Source organism: Chenopodium album, chromosome 11, assembly GCF_948465745.1.
Source record: "Chenopodium album chromosome 11, dcCheAlbu1.1, whole genome shotgun sequence".
NCBI lineage: Eukaryota > Viridiplantae > Streptophyta > Magnoliopsida > Caryophyllales > Amaranthaceae > Chenopodium > Chenopodium album.
Genome location: NC_137844.1, coordinates 57,242,963 through 57,262,842, shown reverse-complemented (window position 1 = coordinate 57,262,842; position 19,880 = coordinate 57,242,963). Strand labels below are relative to the sequence as shown.

Here is a 19,880-nt window from a genome sequence, read left to right as displayed (position 1 = left end):
TTTAAGGGGGGGGGGAGGAGGGGGTTGTTTTTGATGGTTGGGTCCAGTAGTTTTCGAGGGCGGCCGCGGTGGAATGAGAGGTGGTCGTCTACGAAAGGAGGATGGTCATCGTGTTTAAACGGAGGGGAAGGTGGTCAACGATTGGCCGGAGGGATTGTATTTTTGTTTTAAAAAATAGTAACAAAAATAAATAAATAAATAAATAAACACTAGTCAATTTGGCATTGATACAAGTTTTGTAACCCGCTAGGCCTAAAGAAAGCATACTCTTTAAAGTTCGGACTATTAAAAATTATCAATAATTGAGATCATTAAATCGAAAGACCTAAAGTTAAGATTATAGACTTGATCAAATCAAGCCTGGGCTGATTTTCCAAAAGATAACCCAATAATTCATTTTTAATTAAATTTTGATCCTACTTGATTTTGGCCCGAAAAGCCGCTATATGTTATTGGCTTGAAATAGCAGGTTTGGACATGACCTTTTTGGATGCAGGCTTAGCCCAAATTGGGTTGTTTTTTTGGCAAAGCCCGATCTGGCTCTTGATCACCTTTACTCACATACCTTTTTTTTTTTTTTGAATAACTATTCACATACTTCGGATAAGTATAATAATAAATAACATATAAACATTATTAATCAAATTAAATTATAATTTTTAAAAGTGTAATTGTTATTCATATATAAGTATAAGAAAACTAACGTATATAATAATTAGTATGAGTAATTGGTATCTATCTGATACGTACCCGTGTTGCTCTCCCTCATTTATGGAATCAATTGTAAATAATATTGAATATAATTTATCCATTATGTATAGGATCATCAAATTAAATATTTTAAGATTTGTTACGCCATTAATTTGAAAATGTTAAAATTTGTGATCAAATACATAATTAAAGAAATCTATATTTCAAATAAAAACTTTTATTGATTATTGTCTTTACTGACCAATAGTATACATCTCTAATGCAATCTTGATATGTTTAGGGATATTGCATTAGTGGCTTCTGCTTTAGTATATGTACAGCATTTACTTCTTACAAGGGCAAGTTTTGTTATAAAAAATTCTAGAAGTCCCCCATCAAAATAACAGAATCCTTCTTTCTTACAACTTCCTATTAATCCACTCTTTTCTTATCAACATTGAATCACAGCAGCAAATCCAGACAGGAAGAGAAGGCATAGTGATGGAACTAAGGGAAGAGATTTCATGGAATTCAAGAAGCTCGCCGAAGAAATCACAGGGTCAAAAGAGGAAGGAAATACAGAAAGACGTGGTGACTGGCAGTAAGGAGGCAAGGTCCAAGAAAACTCAGCACAAAAACAAGGAACACATACCGGTCAGGCCCATTGTGCTGGGACTTGAAGCGAAAAAGGTAGAGGAACAACAGCAGGGCCGAAAAGTGAAGGTTAACAAAGGCAATAGTTCCAGAAAAGGTCGGGTTCAAGCTAGTGCAGGAAAAAGCACCAGAAAAGGTCAAGTGCAGGCTAGTGCAGGAAAATCCCCAGAAAAGGTGAAGAACAAGCTGGTGAAGGCAGAAGCTCTGGAAAAGGTGAGGTTCTAAAGGCAGAAGCTCCGGAAATGGTCAGAAACAAGCTAGTCAAGGCACTAAGATTTTTGGTGCGCTTGTATTGCCAAAATGGTAATGGGGCTTCCTTTTCAAAGCCCTCAAGTCGGCCATGAATTAGGATTCATCTTGGAATGGTAGGGGACTTAGGAACTTTAATAATGCAGACAATCCTATAGTTTCATTTCTAAAATGTTTGTCCGTTTAATCTCTAAAACAGTTTTTTGTTTATGTTTAAGACCATTCAGTCGCTGGAATACTTAGATTTCCTTATACACAGTTATGTTTTTTTCTTTTCTTGATGGCACAGATGGGGTGGCTTGGAGTAGGCACCTAGCAATATCGTAAAGTTCAAAGTAAGGGATATTTATTATATGTGTTGTCTTTGTTTATGGAGCTCAGGACGTTAAGTCCAGAACCCAAGTTTCAAAATGGGTAGACAGGTTATGACAAGCAGGGAGGTTGTACTACTATCCAAAGGTGGGATGACTGCATATCCCGGAAGATGTCCAGTTAGCTTGTTGATGTCCTATGAGGGGGTGTCAATTCAGACAGTGGAATGGGAGGGAAGAAAGCACCATTTGCATTCGAATCCTATAATCTTCCCTACCATGCTATCTGACCATGCTCCTATTACATTCTGAACTGGTGCACGGACATAATCTATCTAAGGAGATTCTTTCTTAGGTTTGGAATGGGAGGTACGGTGGAACAATCATGTCTATCCAGATGGATAAGTGAAGCTATATCAGGAATGTTCATATGGTGCACGGATTCTGCCCTTCACAGGCAGTCTAATGCTGGTAGCCTGGTATAGACAAGGTATGGGTATAGTTAAAAAGAAAGGGTAAGGGCATTATCAGACCCTGCACATTGCACTCCCTAGGTAACAGATATTATAGGGGACTGTCATGACCCCAGTAGGAATTATTGAGCACCTAGGTTTCTGGCCGGAAAGTTTCTGGTCTGTTAGTTACCCAGGTTCATACTCTAGCGATTAATGTTAAAGGGTACAAGTAGTTGTATCCTTGTTCTGTTTCTTACTTCTACTATTATCATCGCCGTTCTGTGACTGCCAAATAAAACATATAGAGAACCACATATATTTTTAAAAACAGGCACTATAATACAACAGCATATTTTGCTCATATGTGAAACTTACAAAAGTGTACACCATATGGAGAAACTATACTTTCATCACATAAAGCAGTTGATTTACCTATCCTATTACAAAAATGAGGGAATTGAATTCGGGAATATAAACACTGTCAAAATTAGAATGACACGGAAACTTTTTTTTGCGTCTGTTTATGGCTTCATCAAGAAATAGATTTTACTGTGGGAACAAGTAACTCGGCGATGTGACTCTTCGCCTTTTCCCTCACATAAGCAAAAGGAATGCGATCAATTACCTCAGCCCCAAAAGAGTAAATAAGCGCCTTTCTAGCAGTCTCCAAGTCGATACCCCGAGCCTGGAAATAAAAGAGCTGATCCTCTTCTAGGTCACTTATAGCAGCTCCATGAGAGCACTTGACATCATCAGCAATTATCTGGAGATTGGGTTTCACATTTACTGTTGCCTGAGGAACAAGGAGCAAACTCCTTGTCAATTGGCCAGCATCTGTTTGCTGAGCATATCTGCAGGGAGAAAAAGAGTTGTAAGCAAAAGAACCAAGTATAATCTGTGTAGACTACTACTCAGAGATTAAGATAAATTATTGCAAGTAATTGATGATAGCCTAGAATGACTAGCATCTCAAGGGCTTGAAAAGCAACGAGTGATTACTCTGAAGTTGTCAGAAATCATCATAATTTGGGCATTAGTTGGTGGATATATACACTGATGCATGGAACGATAATAATTGATAATAATAAAAAAGAAAATAGGAAAAATGATAGAGCAGGGAAAACGGGTTGGCTTAGCTCTTCAAAAGTCTCTTTTAAAGGATTAAAATAATGATAAGAAAGGAGGATCATGTGATTTCCCACAGTTTGAACTATTCTGAATAATGCATTAGCTCGTAATCCACAAATTCATCACACATCAATCTAAGCATATACGAAACACTAAAAGTTTGATAAGTAGAGTATGATTCATCTACACTCAGTACAAGAAATGCAAAGGAAATGCAATTCTCTGCAAGAATGGACTATCAAAGTTAAATCTCCGAGAATATACATAATTCTACTTGAACAGCCATGGTCAATATCAACTATCTTCATTAGACTCACCAGTCTTATTCTCATTGATGATCTAACATTTGAACAGAAGAGGGGGGGGGGGGGGGGGGGGGGTTTACTGTTCCAGCAGCTCCTTTTAGACTTTCAGGGCAGAGGGTGGACCCTCTAAATCCCATGATGGCAGATTCCAAGTTTCTAAGGTCATGCTTTTCAAAATAAAAATAGCAATGGAATCAAAGAAGGAATCCAATGACTTAGAACTAATAGAAAGCACATACTGTCAAGTAAAAACCAATAGCGAGAACAGATTGACAAGACTCCTTCGTACAAAATACCTCAAAAAAAGAGATTTGACATACAAGTCACATTAAATTCAAGGAAAAAAAGGAGATATTAAATAGCTTTTTCCTTGGTGCAAAAAAGTATAGAAGAATATTCCTACAACAATTCTTTTAGAAACTTATATGAAGTCAATGGATATGACAGTTTTTCTTCTTTTTTGACAGGAGAGATTACAGTAAACAATTAACAATTACAAGGATAAACTTTTCTCAGGAATTGTTGCAAAAGGGTAAAGGTTGATTATTTATGATCCGTGTGAGCTCGGCAATTAGCTTAACTTCACATTTTTATTCAACATTATTTTACCAATGATAGTATACCAACATTACTATATTTTTGTCTCATCTTGTTCAGTAGCACAGGAACATTATCTGAGAGAAATATTTTGAAAAGGTAAAAAGCTAACTCAACACGTTGCTGGTCAATATGTTCGCAATATTTACTTTGACATTTCTTAAATAAAGGAAAAGGTTTTGTATTCAGGTAAAGTATGATATACATGCTACACATATTAAAGATTATCATCATACGAAAAGTGTAAATCATGGATGACCAGCATCAAGGATTCAGTATGCCAAGGCACATGGATAATATCTAACCCATTATCTGATAATTTCGGTTTCTATGACGAGCATGAAGGTGAGAGATTGATGAAAGAAAAAGAAACAAGATATGACAGCTAGAAATCCTACGTAAGCCAGAAAAGAATAGCAAGTAAACTAACCTATTAACTCTTACATTCCCATCAAATACAGCTTGTCCCCGTGGATGAGCCACAATGCACTTGTGAAGTTGGTTGGTGTAACCACGTGGATGGTCCAAAATCAGACTGCTGTGCAAATCCTGCGTCTGATCATTGATAGATAGATGCAGTGTTGACAATTCTGTAACTGTATCTGGGCCAACTTGCTGAACATGGAGATTGTGTCGGCTCAGTTTCCCACCAGAGCTGAATTCTACAAGCTTATAGGTGCTAGCTGATTCCTGCGGAGGCAAATACCAAATTTAACTTAAACAACCCGACATTCAATTCCTCTTCCAAAATTTTTTTTTTTAAAAATATAATGAGTAGGGAAAAACTATACTCATAACAGTTGGTGCAGAGTATTCACACATTTAATATACTGAGATTTATAAGTTGTTAAATTGGGTCATGAGACACAGTCACACAGTCAATTCGCAATGGATTGTGATGGAAATGCAAATTCCTAGGATACTCTTTCTAACCTACGAAACACAGACACACCACCCAATCACCATACCTACACCGGACAGACTGACACAGTGTCTAGCACCGACAAACGCGAGACACACCTACATACGCGTCAGACACATGAAAAAATCATGTCCTTTTCTGGGGGGAGACTTGGGACACAAATTATGTCATATACCTTACACAATTTGAATTACTATTAAATTAGGTTAATCCCGTGCAATGCACGGTTTAAAAATAAGAATTGAATTATAGACTTTTAACACGTATTGAAAGAAAATAACTTCCTCATTTTTCGTAACTAATTTTTAATTAAATATGAATATACAATTCCCGAAAGTGCATAATTTTCATATTTAATTAAGAAATTTCAATTCAATTATATTATTAACTATTGTTAACAACTCGTAAATAACTAAATAGCATAATATCTGAAGAAAACCCAAAATTTAAAATTTAAAAATTCAAATGAAATATATTTTCAAAGATATGTTAAATAGAATAGGTTAAAAAGGAAAAAAAAAATATGACATCATCCTTGCATTTTGAAGGGAAAAAATTAAATAAAAAAGTGACACGTAGACAATGATGACATCAGCGGTTGTTATTTTAGTATATATACTAGTTTTTTGCCCAAGCAAAGCTCGAATATTCACGGGAAAAAAATTATTTTATATATTATTAAAAGTTTGTATTTGTTTATAGATCGTGTATATATTTAATATTTTATTTATTTAAAGTTATTGTTCTATTTTGTAGGCTGCATATTCTCTTTTTTTCATCAATTATCTTATTATTTTTTAAGGAAAAAAAAAATAAAAAATAAAAAGTTTTTAGCGGGAAATTTTTTAATGTAGACGTAACATGTGTACTTCTAGAACATTCCTGGTGATTACTTTAGTATATAGTATTGATATGTCACATCAACATTTCTAGGTTTTTTTTTTCTATTTATTTCTTCCGTTCTTTTTTACTTGACATGTATGGTTGTATTCCTTTTTAGGAAATTTCTTTTTACTAGACCAATTTTTTTTTTTTTTTTTTTTTGGCTAATCTTACATAACACTTTTCCCATTTAACCCTCACCTTTATAACATATATATAAATAAAATAAAATAAATAAATAAATAATTAAAAAACCTTTTTTTTACCCATTTCTCACCCCCTCACCTCAGTTCTCAATTACAATTCACAACCCACTTCTTTCTCCCTCCTCGCATTTCACCATGGAAGCCACCATAACCAATTAACCATGACACACCACCATCAACAATACCTTAATTTCTGCTCTCCACTACTCCTCCCTCCTCCCTCGAGATCCATCTTACAATTCTCATAAGCAGATTTCAGCCATCTTATGCATTTGACTCATCTAATCAACATTCAGCCCCTATTTCACAAAAAATTCTGTAAGCTTATAGGTGCTATCTAATTCCTGTGGAGGTAGGAAACAAATTAACATTAAAACACAAGATTATATCCCTCTTCCAAAACAAAATGTAATTATACATAATAAGTAGGTAAATTATAGGCTTATATAAGTTAATGGTGCAGTGCAACTTTTAACATATTGAGACCTGGAAGTTGTTTGATTGGATCTTAGGGAAAGTCAATTTACAATGAATTGTGTTGAGCATGCAGAATCTCGTGTTTCTAAAGGTTACTTTCCTAACTACCTAATACTCATTGGATCTGCCCAAAGACAGACACACTGGCTTTAGCCCAAGCAAATTCCTCAGAATCAACAGGGTAGCCCCTTTAACTACCTGAAGCTCATAGGATCTTCCCAAGAGAGAGACACAGAGGCTTTTATCCAAGGAGAAAAAATACAGATAATGAATCTCCGCAAAACATCTCAATCTTCATAGAGCAGCCAATGAATCTTTCATTCTTTCTTGCTTTCTCACCTTCCAATCCTTATAGGGAGATTTCAGCCATCTTAAGCATATGAATCTCCTTATAAACAGTCTACCTCTATGTATCCAAAACAAAAATTGCTCTTTGGTGAAAAACTTATACTAATTCTTAACTCCATTACAATTACACCACTATAATGAGACCTCTTTACGGCAAAAACTTTTATCCCAGAATGAGGTTAACTTATGATGTATTAATCCTATATGTGATGAAAATATAGCTTGAAAGATAAATGCTCTAAACTCTGAAATAAGCCGGACACAAAAATTACAGCAGCATCTTTAGACATTTAATTTGTATAAAGCTTGCTTCATATTTCATGGGGTTGAATTATCATAATCGGGCTTCAAGCTACTTTCAGCCATCTTGTCCAACCAAATCTTTTTTTCTGAGAGCACATGTACCCGATTATAGAAAAAATATATTCTTCTAAATGTTTGATTCTTCAATACCCAACGCTTGCTTTTTTATACAAGAATACTACCAAAGAGGATTCTTTGCTGCAGCGCGTTTAATCGTTTATTCTAGAATGAATCCTTTACTATCAAAACGCTTAGTCATAATAAAAGAAAGCAGCCTTTATAAACAAATTCAATATTTATAGGAGAGCAAATGAATCTTTCTTGCCTTCTAACATAAAGTTTTCACAAAAAAAGTTTCGACACACCTGGTTCACAATTTCCTAGACAAGCAGCCTCCTCCTACATCTCCCTTACAAATGTCCCTATTCATTCGACAACTTCCTTACTATTGCAACAGCATACAGAAATAACACAGAAACATTATCAATGACTAATGAGGAATCTTTGCCACAATATTTTCATTCTAGAATGAGACTCTCAATCCTCACAACACTTCCAAGTAGAACAATACGTTGTATCAGTGCCCAACAACATATTTCGAAAGAACTTACAAGTTCACTCTAGAATTCAGTTAAAACTTATGCAACTATTCATGTACTTAATCAGTTCTCATGAAGTGCTAATCTCTATATTCGTATCCGCCAGTTCATTTAGAGTTTCCTATAACTCCATATTATTTCATAAATCTGTAGAACCTATTTTTCTCAGTTTTCAATTGTTCTTAGTTTTGGTTTTATCTAACAGTGACAATAAAGGTGCAGTATCCATTTTGGAACCGGTTATATTAAGGCCATCATACCACCAATACAATAAACAGCATCACACTGAGTGCACTTAATTCCTAAATGCTAGTGCACTATCAACATTAGAAGTGAAGACAATTACATAATAATGCACTTAATTCCAAAATGCTAATGCACTAACAAGAACAGAAGCAAAGGCAATTAATTCCAAAATAATATAGCACTAACAAGATCATAAGTAAAGGAAATCACACAAGTGTTGCACATATTAACACCTTAGATCAACAAAAACATAATAAAAGCAGAACCAAATATACCTGCCTAATGGAAGTCCATTTAATATGGGCAGCTCCCAAAGATTGTGTTTGTACATAAGAATGGCTAAATGTTGCTCCTTCACCAATGATCACCTCAAGAACAGAATTAGTCCAATAACACTTGTTACCGTCTCCACCCACAAACTCCTCAACTATACCCACCTCTCCTCCCTTCTCTACCAACACCAATACTCTTGGGTTCGAAACCGGCAACGTATTCGACCCGACATCACTCCCTTTGACAGAGCAATACCTCAAATTCAAAGGGGCATCAACTCGGCACCCTTCAGGCACATAAACAACAATCAAATCAGGAGCTCCAACCCCATTTAAAGACCAAAACAAATCCCCTTCAACATTTGACACAAATTCAGATACCCTTTTCAGAATTTCCTCAGAAGATAGCTTTGACAAGCTACCCACATACACACCCTCGGGTAAACCCGATAACCCGGATAGAGTTTCCACCAAATACCCATCAATTATTGTGAGATTGGGCAAATGGGTATCCTCAGAAACACTGGAAATGTCAGAATCTTGAGGTGGGTTAGTAATAGGTTGAATTTCAGAGGATTTAATGAAGGAAGTATCAGTAAATCGATAGGGCTCGTCTTTTCGAGTAGGCCATGAGAGAGAAAGGAGGGATTCAGAAGAAGAATTCCTTAGTTTCTGCAAAGGTAAAGGTGCTGAAGAAGAAGAGGAGAGAGAATCTTCAAAGGTTTCTGCAATTTGGAGCACAAAAGGGTCAGAAAGAGCTGCAAATGGGGTTAGAATTGAAGGTGATTTTGATGAAATTGGGTGTTTTGATTTGCGATTGAATAGAATTCGAGAAGTTGAGGGGGTTTGATGATGAGAGAGAGAGGGAAACTGAGTGGAGATGGTTTGAAGAAGATTGGGAGTTAAGGTAGAAGAAGACATTGGTTATGGTGGTGTAGCTCGTCCAGAAACCAGCATCAGATTGAGGCCACGCACAGCAGTCAGCAGCAAAGGGGGAAAGATTTCTTGTTCTTTTGGCTTCACTGTTTGTGGAGGCCAAATACCTGAGTTCCATCTGGAAATTTGTTAAATTCGATTGAAAGTAAAATTTTCAAAATATCAAAACTCTTTTCATGAAATTTGAAACTAAGTTAATTAAACATACAAGTAGCTAATTACCCAAAGTAATATTTGTAGAAGTTTGTTAAAGTAGTTAAAACTAGAGGTGTCAAATTAGGTATATGAGTCGCCTTTAAATACGCTGTAGTGTAGGATGTATTTTAAAGTTGAAAAGTTGAGTTATGTTAACTTATTCTTATTGTGTCCAACTATTCATGTAAATTGAAATCTAAATCGGGTTTTTGTGAGTCAGATTGGGTTGGTCGGGTTAGTTTTTGTCAACTCGAGTTAAAAGTGTCATATGACACTTTTTATTGCCACTTATTTGGGCTTATACTTCCTCTGTTTATTTTTAGTTGCATCACTTTTCTAAAACGAAAGTTTTAAATAAGTTGTCTCCCTTTCCCTTTTTGTTAAAAAGCAATACAACTAAAAAACGGAGGAATTATTACTAAATTTATTTTGGCTTTTTTCAAACAAAATTAGCTAAATAAGTTTAAATGAGTTAAAATACTTACTATATAAGTCCAAATAAAATAAATTTAAATAAGTTTTAAGGACAAAAAAAGGTCATTTGACAATTAATAGTTATATTGACGAACTAGAAATATGCATAAATTTATCTTTTGCCCCAAATTACATGTCCCATAATGTTTTGCACGAGATTTTAAGCAATTGAAATGGCTAAGACAAGGGCCGGCTATAAGGGGGAGCAGCTTGAGCAACGGCTCAAGGCCCCCTTTTTGATGGGTTCCGCGTTGATAACTTAGGTTGGAGATTAGAACTCCATTGAAGCTATATACACGAATACACTGAGCTTCATCTTAGAATGAAAGTACTCAGAAAGAAAAAGAGAAAGAGAAAGAGAAAGAGAAAGGAAAAAGAAAAGTATAGTTAAAAAAGAGATGGGAAAATTTAATATCGGACCCACCATTTCACTAAATTGTTGATTTCTTTAATTTAATGTAGGCCATAAAAGGATGTGAGAAATTTTTACTCTATTAGATCCTCTCCATTGGTGAGACTTGAGTGAGTTTTTTTAGGAGAGAGGAAGTATTTTTTGTAAAGGATACCAATAAGTTGGTATCTAAACTTAGCAACTCCAAAAGAAAGTTGCTAAGTTTAGATGCTCAACTTTGAGTCTCATTTGACAAAAAGTGTGGGCCCTTATCAATATTATAATATGTTTTGTAATTTATTTAAGTTTAAATTTTATTTTTTTTCTAAAAAAAACTTAAAATATGATTTGGTGGACCATAAATTGAAAGTGATATTAGTATATTTTAGAAAGTCTAAGCATTGGAAAACTAGACTTCACATGAGTTGCTAAATTGAGAAGTGGGTTGGGTATCACCATTGAAGGTAAAAAAATAACTCATTTTGTATTTCAATACTCAAAGTTGAGTCTTACCATCGTAATCCGATCATATTCATGACTTGACACTTTATCTGCAATTATGTTATTTGTACTGTATTCCGTATTATATATTTCATATTTGTGAGATCTTAGTATCATCAATACATCAATAATATATTATTTCTTATTTGTGAGATCTTAGTATCATCATTTCATCAACACACATCTAATTTGGTAAAAAAATAAATGAATTAAATTTTATAAATAGATAAATATCTAGTTACGGTTTCTCCGATCCTAATTATTATTATTATTATTATTATTATTATTATTATTATTATTATTATTATTATTATACTCACAACAATGCCAATAGGAAAAAAAATTTGTTAGCAAATTATGTATGATGTAGTTGTTTATTATTTAAGTTTTCACTCCGGGCCCCCAAAAAGTCTGAGATGGCACTGAGCTAAGAGAAAAATTAGATAATTTGAATATGGAGCTTAACTAAAGAGGATAAAAGTAGAGACTTAAAAGAAAATGATGCAAATGAATTGGGACATCCCTTGTAGAAAAATTCCAAAAAGTCTAAGATGGCACTGGGCTAAGAGAAAAATTAGATAATTTGAATATGGAGCTCAACTAAAGAGGATAAAAGTAGAGATTTAAAAGAAAATGATGCAAATGAATTGGGACATCCCTTACAGAAAAATTCCAAAAAGTCTGAGATGGCCTTGGGCTAAGAGAAAAATTAAATAATTTGAATATGGAGCTCAACTAAAGAGGATAAAAGTAGAGACTTAAAAGAAAATGATGCAAATGAATTGAGACATTCCTTATAGAAAAATTTAGACCAGCAAATTAGAACGGATGAGTAAAATATTTTTTGGGCAAAGTAACTTAATTAGAATAGAATAAATATTATTGCATTATTGTGCAATCTCTATGTCAAAAAGGATGTATGTACTTCCCTTTGAGGTTTATTAAATTAAACAACACAAAATTTCAAATACTTCGTAATTTATAAGAGAATCATTTGAAAAAATAAATGGTGACCCTTACTTTTTAATGTTTGAGGCATAGGTTTTTCAAACAATATATGTAAGTATCCCATATTAAAAAAGAAGTTAAAAGAGACTCAAATACTTTATAAGGTTAAGGGACTATTCCTTTTATTGCCATATGATTTAAAGATGGGACCTCATTTTAACTTATAAAGTGGATTTTTTCTCTCTTGATTGCGATTGTAGCCCAAGCTCGTATTTAACACGTACATATTTGATCATTAATTTATAATTATAGATATTGTGATGATGTTTGGATTATAGCCTTATAGGTCTATGGCAAATTATTTTATGCTCCCAACATACCAAGGATGATGCTCCCTGTCGGGCTAGGCTATTCAAATCTTCTATGAGCCTACCTATCAAATTTTGACATTTTTTTTTATATATTACTACATAAACTAAAATCAAGGTACCAAATAAATGATACAATAACTATTATGACAATTCAGTTTTAGGGTAATAGTCTAACGATTTCACAACGGAAGAAGAAATAATGTTTTCATTTAGGATCGGAATCCATAACTTACATGTTCATGACAAGGATGCAACATAGTGTGATGATTAGTGTCCCAAAAATAAACCTATAATTTATCAAATTACATGAAAATATATTATTATCAACTTATACTACTATACTACTACTTCATAAGTTCATATTCATATAATCATATTACTCGTTACTCCCTATATCATATAGCATGTCCTAGTTATAAATATGCGGCGAAAGGTAGTTTCACATATAAATATAGTCCAAATACCATGCATGCTAGTTTGATAATGGTTGCCAAAAGTTGTTCAAAAATTATCCATTAACACACAAAATTTGACCGAAATTTTGTGTTTCATTTTTGGATTAATCTATACAGTAGTATATTAATAACATATTAACATACCTCTAAGTTCTAATGATGTACTTCATATGATCAAAAATGGCTTCACATTTTTCATTTGTCCACATGCGACTACAATTTGACACTGTGGAGTGTGGACCTACTGACAAACAAATATGCATGATTTTCATGCACATTAATCAGTCTATTACTTATTAATTTATTATTAATCAGGCTAAATTTTCCATTATAAAGCAAATCCAAATCCAAATAATTCTACGTCAATTCCTTCATAAATTATTAAATTGGTAGATTAGTGACATGATTCAATAGTCAACATTATTTTTTTGACAAAACTAGCAATCATCTTAATTAAGACAATTGAAATTAAGACTGTGTTTTTATTTTGTCACGGTTTAACGTGAGAGATTAAATGAACTTGTGATAATACTTAGTAGTACACTAGTACTTGGCAATTCATAAGTTTTCTTTCTGTCTGCTATGATTAATAGGTCAGACTTAGCAAACGTATTTAATTACCTAATTAGAAATTTAAACTCTACTCAAAAATCAAAATCACCCAATTTACCTTTTCTATTTTTAATTTTATGTATTATTATTATTATTATTAAATTATAAATATTTGAACCTATCCCAATAATCAAATCAACTCGAACAAATCTTACTCAAAGATGACCCAATCCAAAACATGAATATCCTATTACTACCTCTAAATTCATCATTAATAACAAGTTCGGTGTGTCTGATATGATATTACTAAAATTATCAGAAAAGTACTATCAGAAAAGTACTCGCATGTATATGAATGAAGCATTGCTTTAATGGAGGATGTCATTTTTTTAAGGCAATTTAGAATGCCATCTCAATTACTTGTAGTTTGTAAAATAAACTTAGAAGTGACGCTTATATTTGGAATTAAATCTTGTCTACGCTACCTTGGATTTATCTAGGGGGGAAAATAAGCATTGCTTTGTGGTCTTTTAGGGCATCTTTCTCAACAGAAACATTGTGTCTAATTAGATCAGATACTGCCAAAATAATGTAATCAACATGAAATTAAAGTGGTTTAATCTCTTTCTTTTTGTCTTTCCACATCATGTTAGTAACTATTTAAGAACAGTTTCAGCCATAAAAAATTGTTCATGTTCAGTGTAAAAGTTTTACGCTCTTCCAAGATAGTTCCTTAACATGTTTCTTTTTGGACGTTAATGGAGAGCCAAATGATAGCTTCATTCTCATATGTCTTCTTCATCTCTTAAATAATTGCTAACTTTCAAACCAACATGTGTGAAATTATTAAAAGTGGCAAACACAATGACCACAGTTGTTATTTATCTTACTAGTTGTACTGCTCTCTTCGTCTCATTTTAGTTGATTGTTATTTTGTTACATTTTATTTTGATTTTCCTATTACGTCTTCAAGATATATCTTTGATCATTTGATTAATAAATAATTCATTAGATTATACAGTATTTTGTAATGAAATTACTAAAACTTGATAATTATTATGAAATGTACACATTTACATATTATTAATTTATTATTTACTCCACACATTTGTTTCTTGAAGTTGATTTTTATAATTTTTTATAATAATATGTTTAATGTTCAAATGTATGTACGATACAAAGGGAATTGAATATTAATTACGACCATATAAGTTATAAGGTTGTTTGCAAAGTTAGACATATAGATTATTAGATTAAAGTGGGAGGGAGTATGAAGACGTTTCTGGCATAATAGTAATGTTGCTAGCTAAAGCCTACAACATAAAACTTGATACAAGTTTTGAGTATTATATGAAATTGTTAGATTTTGGGAAAACTCCTTGGGTTGGAGTGTGTACCATTGAATAATATATATAGTGTTACAATACTAGTCCTAATCTTGTTAGGAAACCTAGTACGATAAGAATACAAACTATATCACAAATATATACAAATATATCCTACTCTGCGACAAATATTATAATAATCCTATAATATCTATCACACCCCCGCAATCATAGCGGGAGGAGGGCGTACACTAAGACTGGACCTAAAATCCAGAAATAAATCTCGTGGTAGGCCTTTGGTGAAAATGTCTGCAAACTGATATCTAGTAGGCACATGCAAAACCCGAACTTCTCCCAAAGCAACCTTTTCTCGAACAAAATGAATATCCATCTCTACATGTTTGGTGCGTTGGTGTTGTACCGGGTTGCCAGAAAGGTAGATAGCACTGACATTATCACAATAGACAATAGTAGCCTGCCGTAGAGGACAATGTAACTCAAGTAAAAGATTACGAAGCCAACATGCCTCTGAGACAACATTCGCGACGCCTCGATATTCCGCTTCTGCACTCGACTTAGACAAAGTATGCTGACGCTTAGATGACCAAGACACGAGGTTGTCCCCAAGGAAACAACAATAGCCCGATGTGGAACGTCGGGTATCGGGACAACCTCCCCAGTCAGCGTCAGTGTAAGTAATAAGTCGATGAGAAACAGTCGGATATAAATGTAAGCCGTGATCAATGGTACCCTGAACATAACGCAGAATGCGTTTCAATGCCTCAAAGTGAGGTTCCCGAGGATCATGCATAAAAAGACACACCTGTTGTACCGCATAGGCAATATCCGGCCTAGTGAAAGTGAGGTACTGAAGAGCACCTGCTAAACTGCGATACAAAGTCGGATCCCGAAATGGTGGTCCTGCATCTGCACTAAGTTTTGACTTAGTGTCAACTGGAGTAGTCGCAGGTTTACATGAGCCCATACCTGCGCGCTCTAAAATCTCCTGTGCATACTTTTTCTGTGAAAGTAGCATATAAGAAGGTTTTCGGGTCACTGCAATACCCAAAAAGTAACTCAAAGGACCCAAGTCAGTCATAGGAAACTCAGTTTGTAACTGAGATATAATCCTTGTACGCAACCTGTCAGATGAAGTAGTTAAAATAATGTCATCAACATAAAGAAACAAATATGCCATATCATCACCCTGTCGGAAAGTGAAGAGAGAAGTGTCACTCTTAGCAATGACAAAGCCCAACTTAATGAGAAAATTTGCAAAGCGTTGGTACCAAGCTCTGGGAGCTTGCTTTAAACCATATAGGTCCCTGCGAAGACGACAAACATGATTGGGCACTTTCTGATCAAGAAAACCCGGAGGTTGATGCATATAAACAGTTTCCTGCAAATCACCATGTAAAAAGGCATTTTTGACATCTAGTTGATGTATCGACCACTTTCTAGCCAGGGCTAAGCTGAGAACAGTACGAATAGTGGCCGGTTTAACTACCGGACTAAAAGTCTCATCACAATCCACACCAATTTCCTGCGACCTGCCATCACATACAAGACGAGCTTTGTGCCTTTCAAGGTCACCATTAGACTTGTATTTATGCTTAAATAGCCACATACAATTAACAATGTTCACCCCCGTGGGCCTAGGCACCAATTCCCATGTCCCTGTCTTAATTAAAGCACTATATTCATCATTCATCGCCGCATTCCAATTATGGTCATTTAAAGCTTGTTTATAGGACTTTGGAAGGGGTGATTTGTGAAGATGGGGACCCGAAGGTTGAACTGTGAGGTTACAATATTTCGGGTTGGGTTTAAAAATACCCGTTGGCTACGGGTGACTCGGGGCGAGGGAGGTGGTGGCCGAGTGGGTTGTATGGAAGGAATTCCACGCATGGGTGGCGGGGAGTAGGCTGCTGTGGCTGGGCCGGGGCTGCTGGCCGAGGTAGGTGTAGGCAGGGGGGTCCGCGGGCTACCCGCGGCTCGGCCAGGACTGCCGCAGCCTGCCTGCGGAGTAGCCTGCTGGGCTGGAGAGTGTGGTATGGCAGAAGACTCGGTATTGGGCTGCTGGGCAGAAATCACGGGATTGGGCCCTTGGGTAGGTGACGCGGATCTGGGCTGCAGGTGAGGTGAGGTGTGTGGGCTCACTGTGTTGGCAGCTGGGCTTCGGGTTTGAGCAGCGTTTGGGCTATTAAGGAAGGGATGCAATAAGTGGGGTGAAGGAGAGTCATCACCTAAAAAATCATAGTCTTGGCTACGGAAATGAGCTAGATTTCGGAAAGGAAAAGTAGCTTCATCAAAGGTGACATGACGGGAAATGATTATTTTATTTGTGGTGAGATCAAGACATCTATACCCTCTATGGTCAATAGGATAGCCCAAGAAAACACATGGTGTAGACCGAGGAGCTAGTTTATGTGGAGCTGTTGCGGATAAATTAGGGAAACATAGACACCCAAAGATACGAATGTGATCATACGAAGGAGTTTTTCCAAACAGGGCAAAAGCCGGAGTATTGTTTTTAAGAGCTTTTGTGGGCAAAATATTTAGTAGATAAGTGGCCGTTTCAAGAGCATAAAACCAATATGAAGGGGGAAGAGACGCATGAAAAAGAATAGTACGCTTAATATTATTAAAAGTGTGAATCATACGTTCGGGTTTGCCATTTTATGAAGAAGTGTGTGGACAAGAAAAACGAAAAAGCATCCCATGGTCAATACATTTTTGCTTAAAGGGGTCATTATCAAATTCCCTACCATGATCACATTGAAAGCTTTTAATTTGGAGTTCAAATTGGGTTTCAACGTATTTCCGGAAATTGATAAAGGATTGGAAAGCTTGAGATTTGTATTTTAATGGAATGGTCCACACAAAATGAGTATGATCATCTAATAAGACTAGATAGTATTTGTGGCCTTGAGCACTACAAATAGGAGAAGTCCATAAATCGGCATGTATAATATCAAAAGCACAAATAGTAGTATTAATAGAATTATCAAAGGGAAGTCGAGTATGTTTTCCTAATTGACATGAATTGCAAAATTGGGAGTCATGCTCCTTATTACAATGAATATAATTTTTAGACTTAAGAAAGCTAAAAACTTGAGCTCCAGGATGTCCTAGACGGCTATGCCAAATAGATGGGGAAACAGCAGTGAGGGAGGTAGCAAGACAAGTTGACGGAGTGGACTTGGTGGTTTTGACTGGATATAGGTCTCCCGAACTATCACATCTCGTTATTAGTCTCCCCGTACGAAGATCCTTCACAGAAAAACCAAAAGGATCAAACTCAATAGACACGGAATTATCAGTAGGAAATTTACGAACTGAAATAAGGTTCTTAATGATTTGAGGTGCTAGGAGGACATCACGAAGGATAAGAGGTGTTTTAGGGTGGAGAAGGGAGCCATGACCATAACCTGTTACTGGAATACGATGACCATTACCAACTAAAATATGATTTTTAGTGCTTAAATTAAACAGGGTTAAGAGATTACCAGCATTATTCGTCATATGAGATGTGGCACCCGAATCCACGTACCACTGATTGTCGGGATTTGGAAGGGTTATCGTAGAGAAGGATGACGCCAAGTCCGTTGGAGTCATGAGCTGCCCGTACTGGGCTGCATAAGCTTGTTGTGGTCTGTTGGGCTGTCCGAGTATGGACTGTTGCTCCTGTTGGACTGGGAAGGACGCAGGTGGTCTGGCCCAAGTTGCCTGCTGGGCCCATTGCTGAAAGCTCGCCCATAGCTGCTGTTGTGTTGGGCCTGCTTGATTAGGTGGGGTGGTTTGGGCCTGGGCCGTTTGGTGCTGCTGATTTTGGCCACGGCCCCTGCCTTTGCTTTTTGGTTTGCCACCCCACCCCTTACTGCTGCTGCTACGGCCACCGCCACCACCACCCCGGCCCTGCTGTTGCGGTGGCTGCTGCTGCTGGGCAGCTGCCGCGGTGGTGGTGGTGGTGGTGTTTGTTTGCGTAAGAAACCCTTGCCCGGAGTTATCTTTTGCGGATTTACGAGACTCTTCTAACAAAATTCTTGATCTTGCTTCATCAAATCCGGGAAGAGGACGAATTTGGGTGATGGACTGAGCCACGCCATCATAGTCTGAGTCAATTAAACCTGCACAAAGACGTAACACCAAAGTTCTCTCGGACATGGGTTGACCAACGTTAGTTAGTTGGTCTTTGAGTTCCTTCAATTTCTGACAATAAGAAGACACATCTGGAAAATTCTCAACAAAAAGATTGTTAAACTGATTTTCAAGATAAATAGCACGAATTTCTCCATTATCCTGAAAAATATTAGCTAGCCTATCCCAAGTTTCCTGTGCCGTAGCGTTTTTGTACAACACCGTGCTTCGTAAATCAACAGAAATTGTATTATAGATCCACTTTTTCACAATCGAATCAAGGCGGTTCCACTGCGCCGTTGTGAGGTCCGTAGGACGAGGAGATTTTGGATCTATATGATCGATTACATTGCAGGAATGACAATGAATCTCAAAGAGTTCAACCCAACTACCATAATTCCCTTTGTCACGGTCAAGAATTTCAGGCACCTCATTCTTGATATTGCTAATAGCATTGGCAGGGTGGTAATCATTGGATGGAGGGGGAAGAGGTGGAGGTGGGGTGATATTGTCATCATCTTTGGCCATAGTTAAAGAAACTAACTAAAGTCAAAATTTGCCACTGGAAACAAAGTTAATGGTGCGGCAAGTGAACAATAAGGAAAGGCAGAATGGTTGGTAATGCAATTACCACGTGAGAAGAGAGGAAGCGGAAGAGTAGATCGGATCTATTAGGAAAAAAATTTTGTGGAACCCTAAAAAAACCTAAGCTGTGATACCATGTTAGATTTCGGGAAAACTCCTTGGGTTGGAGTGTGTACCATTGAATAATATATATAGTGTTACAATACTAGTCCTAATCTTGTTAGGAAACCTAGTACGATAAGAATACAAACTATATCACAAATATATACAAATATATCCTACTCTGCGACAAATATTATAATAATCCTATAATATCTATTAGATTAATATAAGCATAATCAACTAAGAATCTATTAGAATAAT

At 35.9% G+C, this 19,880-nt stretch overlaps 2 protein-coding genes across 2 annotated transcripts; both read right to left on the bottom strand.

The window, feature by feature from the left end:
* Positions 1-2,677: 2,677 nt before the first annotated feature.
* LOC145567894 (protein ABCI7, chloroplastic-like) lies at positions 2,678-9,690 on the bottom strand. The gene is made up of 3 exons (XM_081627312.1): positions 8,648-9,690; positions 4,820-5,079; positions 2,678-3,210 (listed from the first exon to the last, which is right to left on the bottom strand). The coding sequence occupies exons 1-3, from the start codon at positions 9,563-9,565 to the stop codon at positions 2,892-2,894; spliced, it is 1,497 nt and encodes a 498-aa protein (XP_081483438.1). The 5' UTR covers positions 9,566-9,690; the 3' UTR covers positions 2,678-2,891.
* Positions 9,691-13,959: 4,269 nt separating this feature from the next.
* On the bottom strand, positions 13,960-19,460 carry LOC145566965 (uncharacterized). Its single transcript, XM_081626214.1, has 4 exons — positions 17,907-19,460; positions 16,082-16,149; positions 15,672-15,934; positions 13,960-14,045 (listed from the first exon to the last, which is right to left on the bottom strand). The coding sequence occupies exons 1-4, from the start codon at positions 19,458-19,460 to the stop codon at positions 13,960-13,962; spliced, it is 1,971 nt and encodes a 656-aa protein (XP_081482340.1).
* Between the last annotated feature and the right edge of the window lie 420 nt (positions 19,461-19,880).

Bases quoted from the DNA above. Each gene is read 5' to 3' on its own strand.
- LOC145567894 (XM_081627312.1), bottom strand. From the start codon at position 9,565: ATGTCTTCTTCTACCTTAACTCCCAATCTTCTTCAAACCATCTCCACT. The intron at 5,080-8,647 runs GTATATTTGGTT...TTGCCTCCGCAG, and splicing joins AATGGACTTCCATTAGGCAG to GAATCAGCTAGCACCTATAA. The intron at 3,211-4,819 runs GTTAGTTTACTT...TTCTCCCTGCAG, and splicing joins GGGAATGTAAGAGTTAATAG to ATATGCTCAGCAAACAGATG.
- LOC145566965 (XM_081626214.1), bottom strand. From the start codon at position 19,460: ATGGCCAAAGATGATGACAATATCACCCCACCTCCACCTCTTCCCCCT. The intron at 16,150-17,906 runs GTTTTTAGCTTT...TTTCTTGATCAG, and splicing joins TAGGACATCCTGGAGCTCAA to AAAGTGCCCAATCATGTTTG. The intron at 15,935-16,081 runs GTACCAACGCTT...TTCATCTGACAG, and splicing joins AAGCAAGCTCCCAGAGCTTG to GTTGCGTACAAGGATTATAT.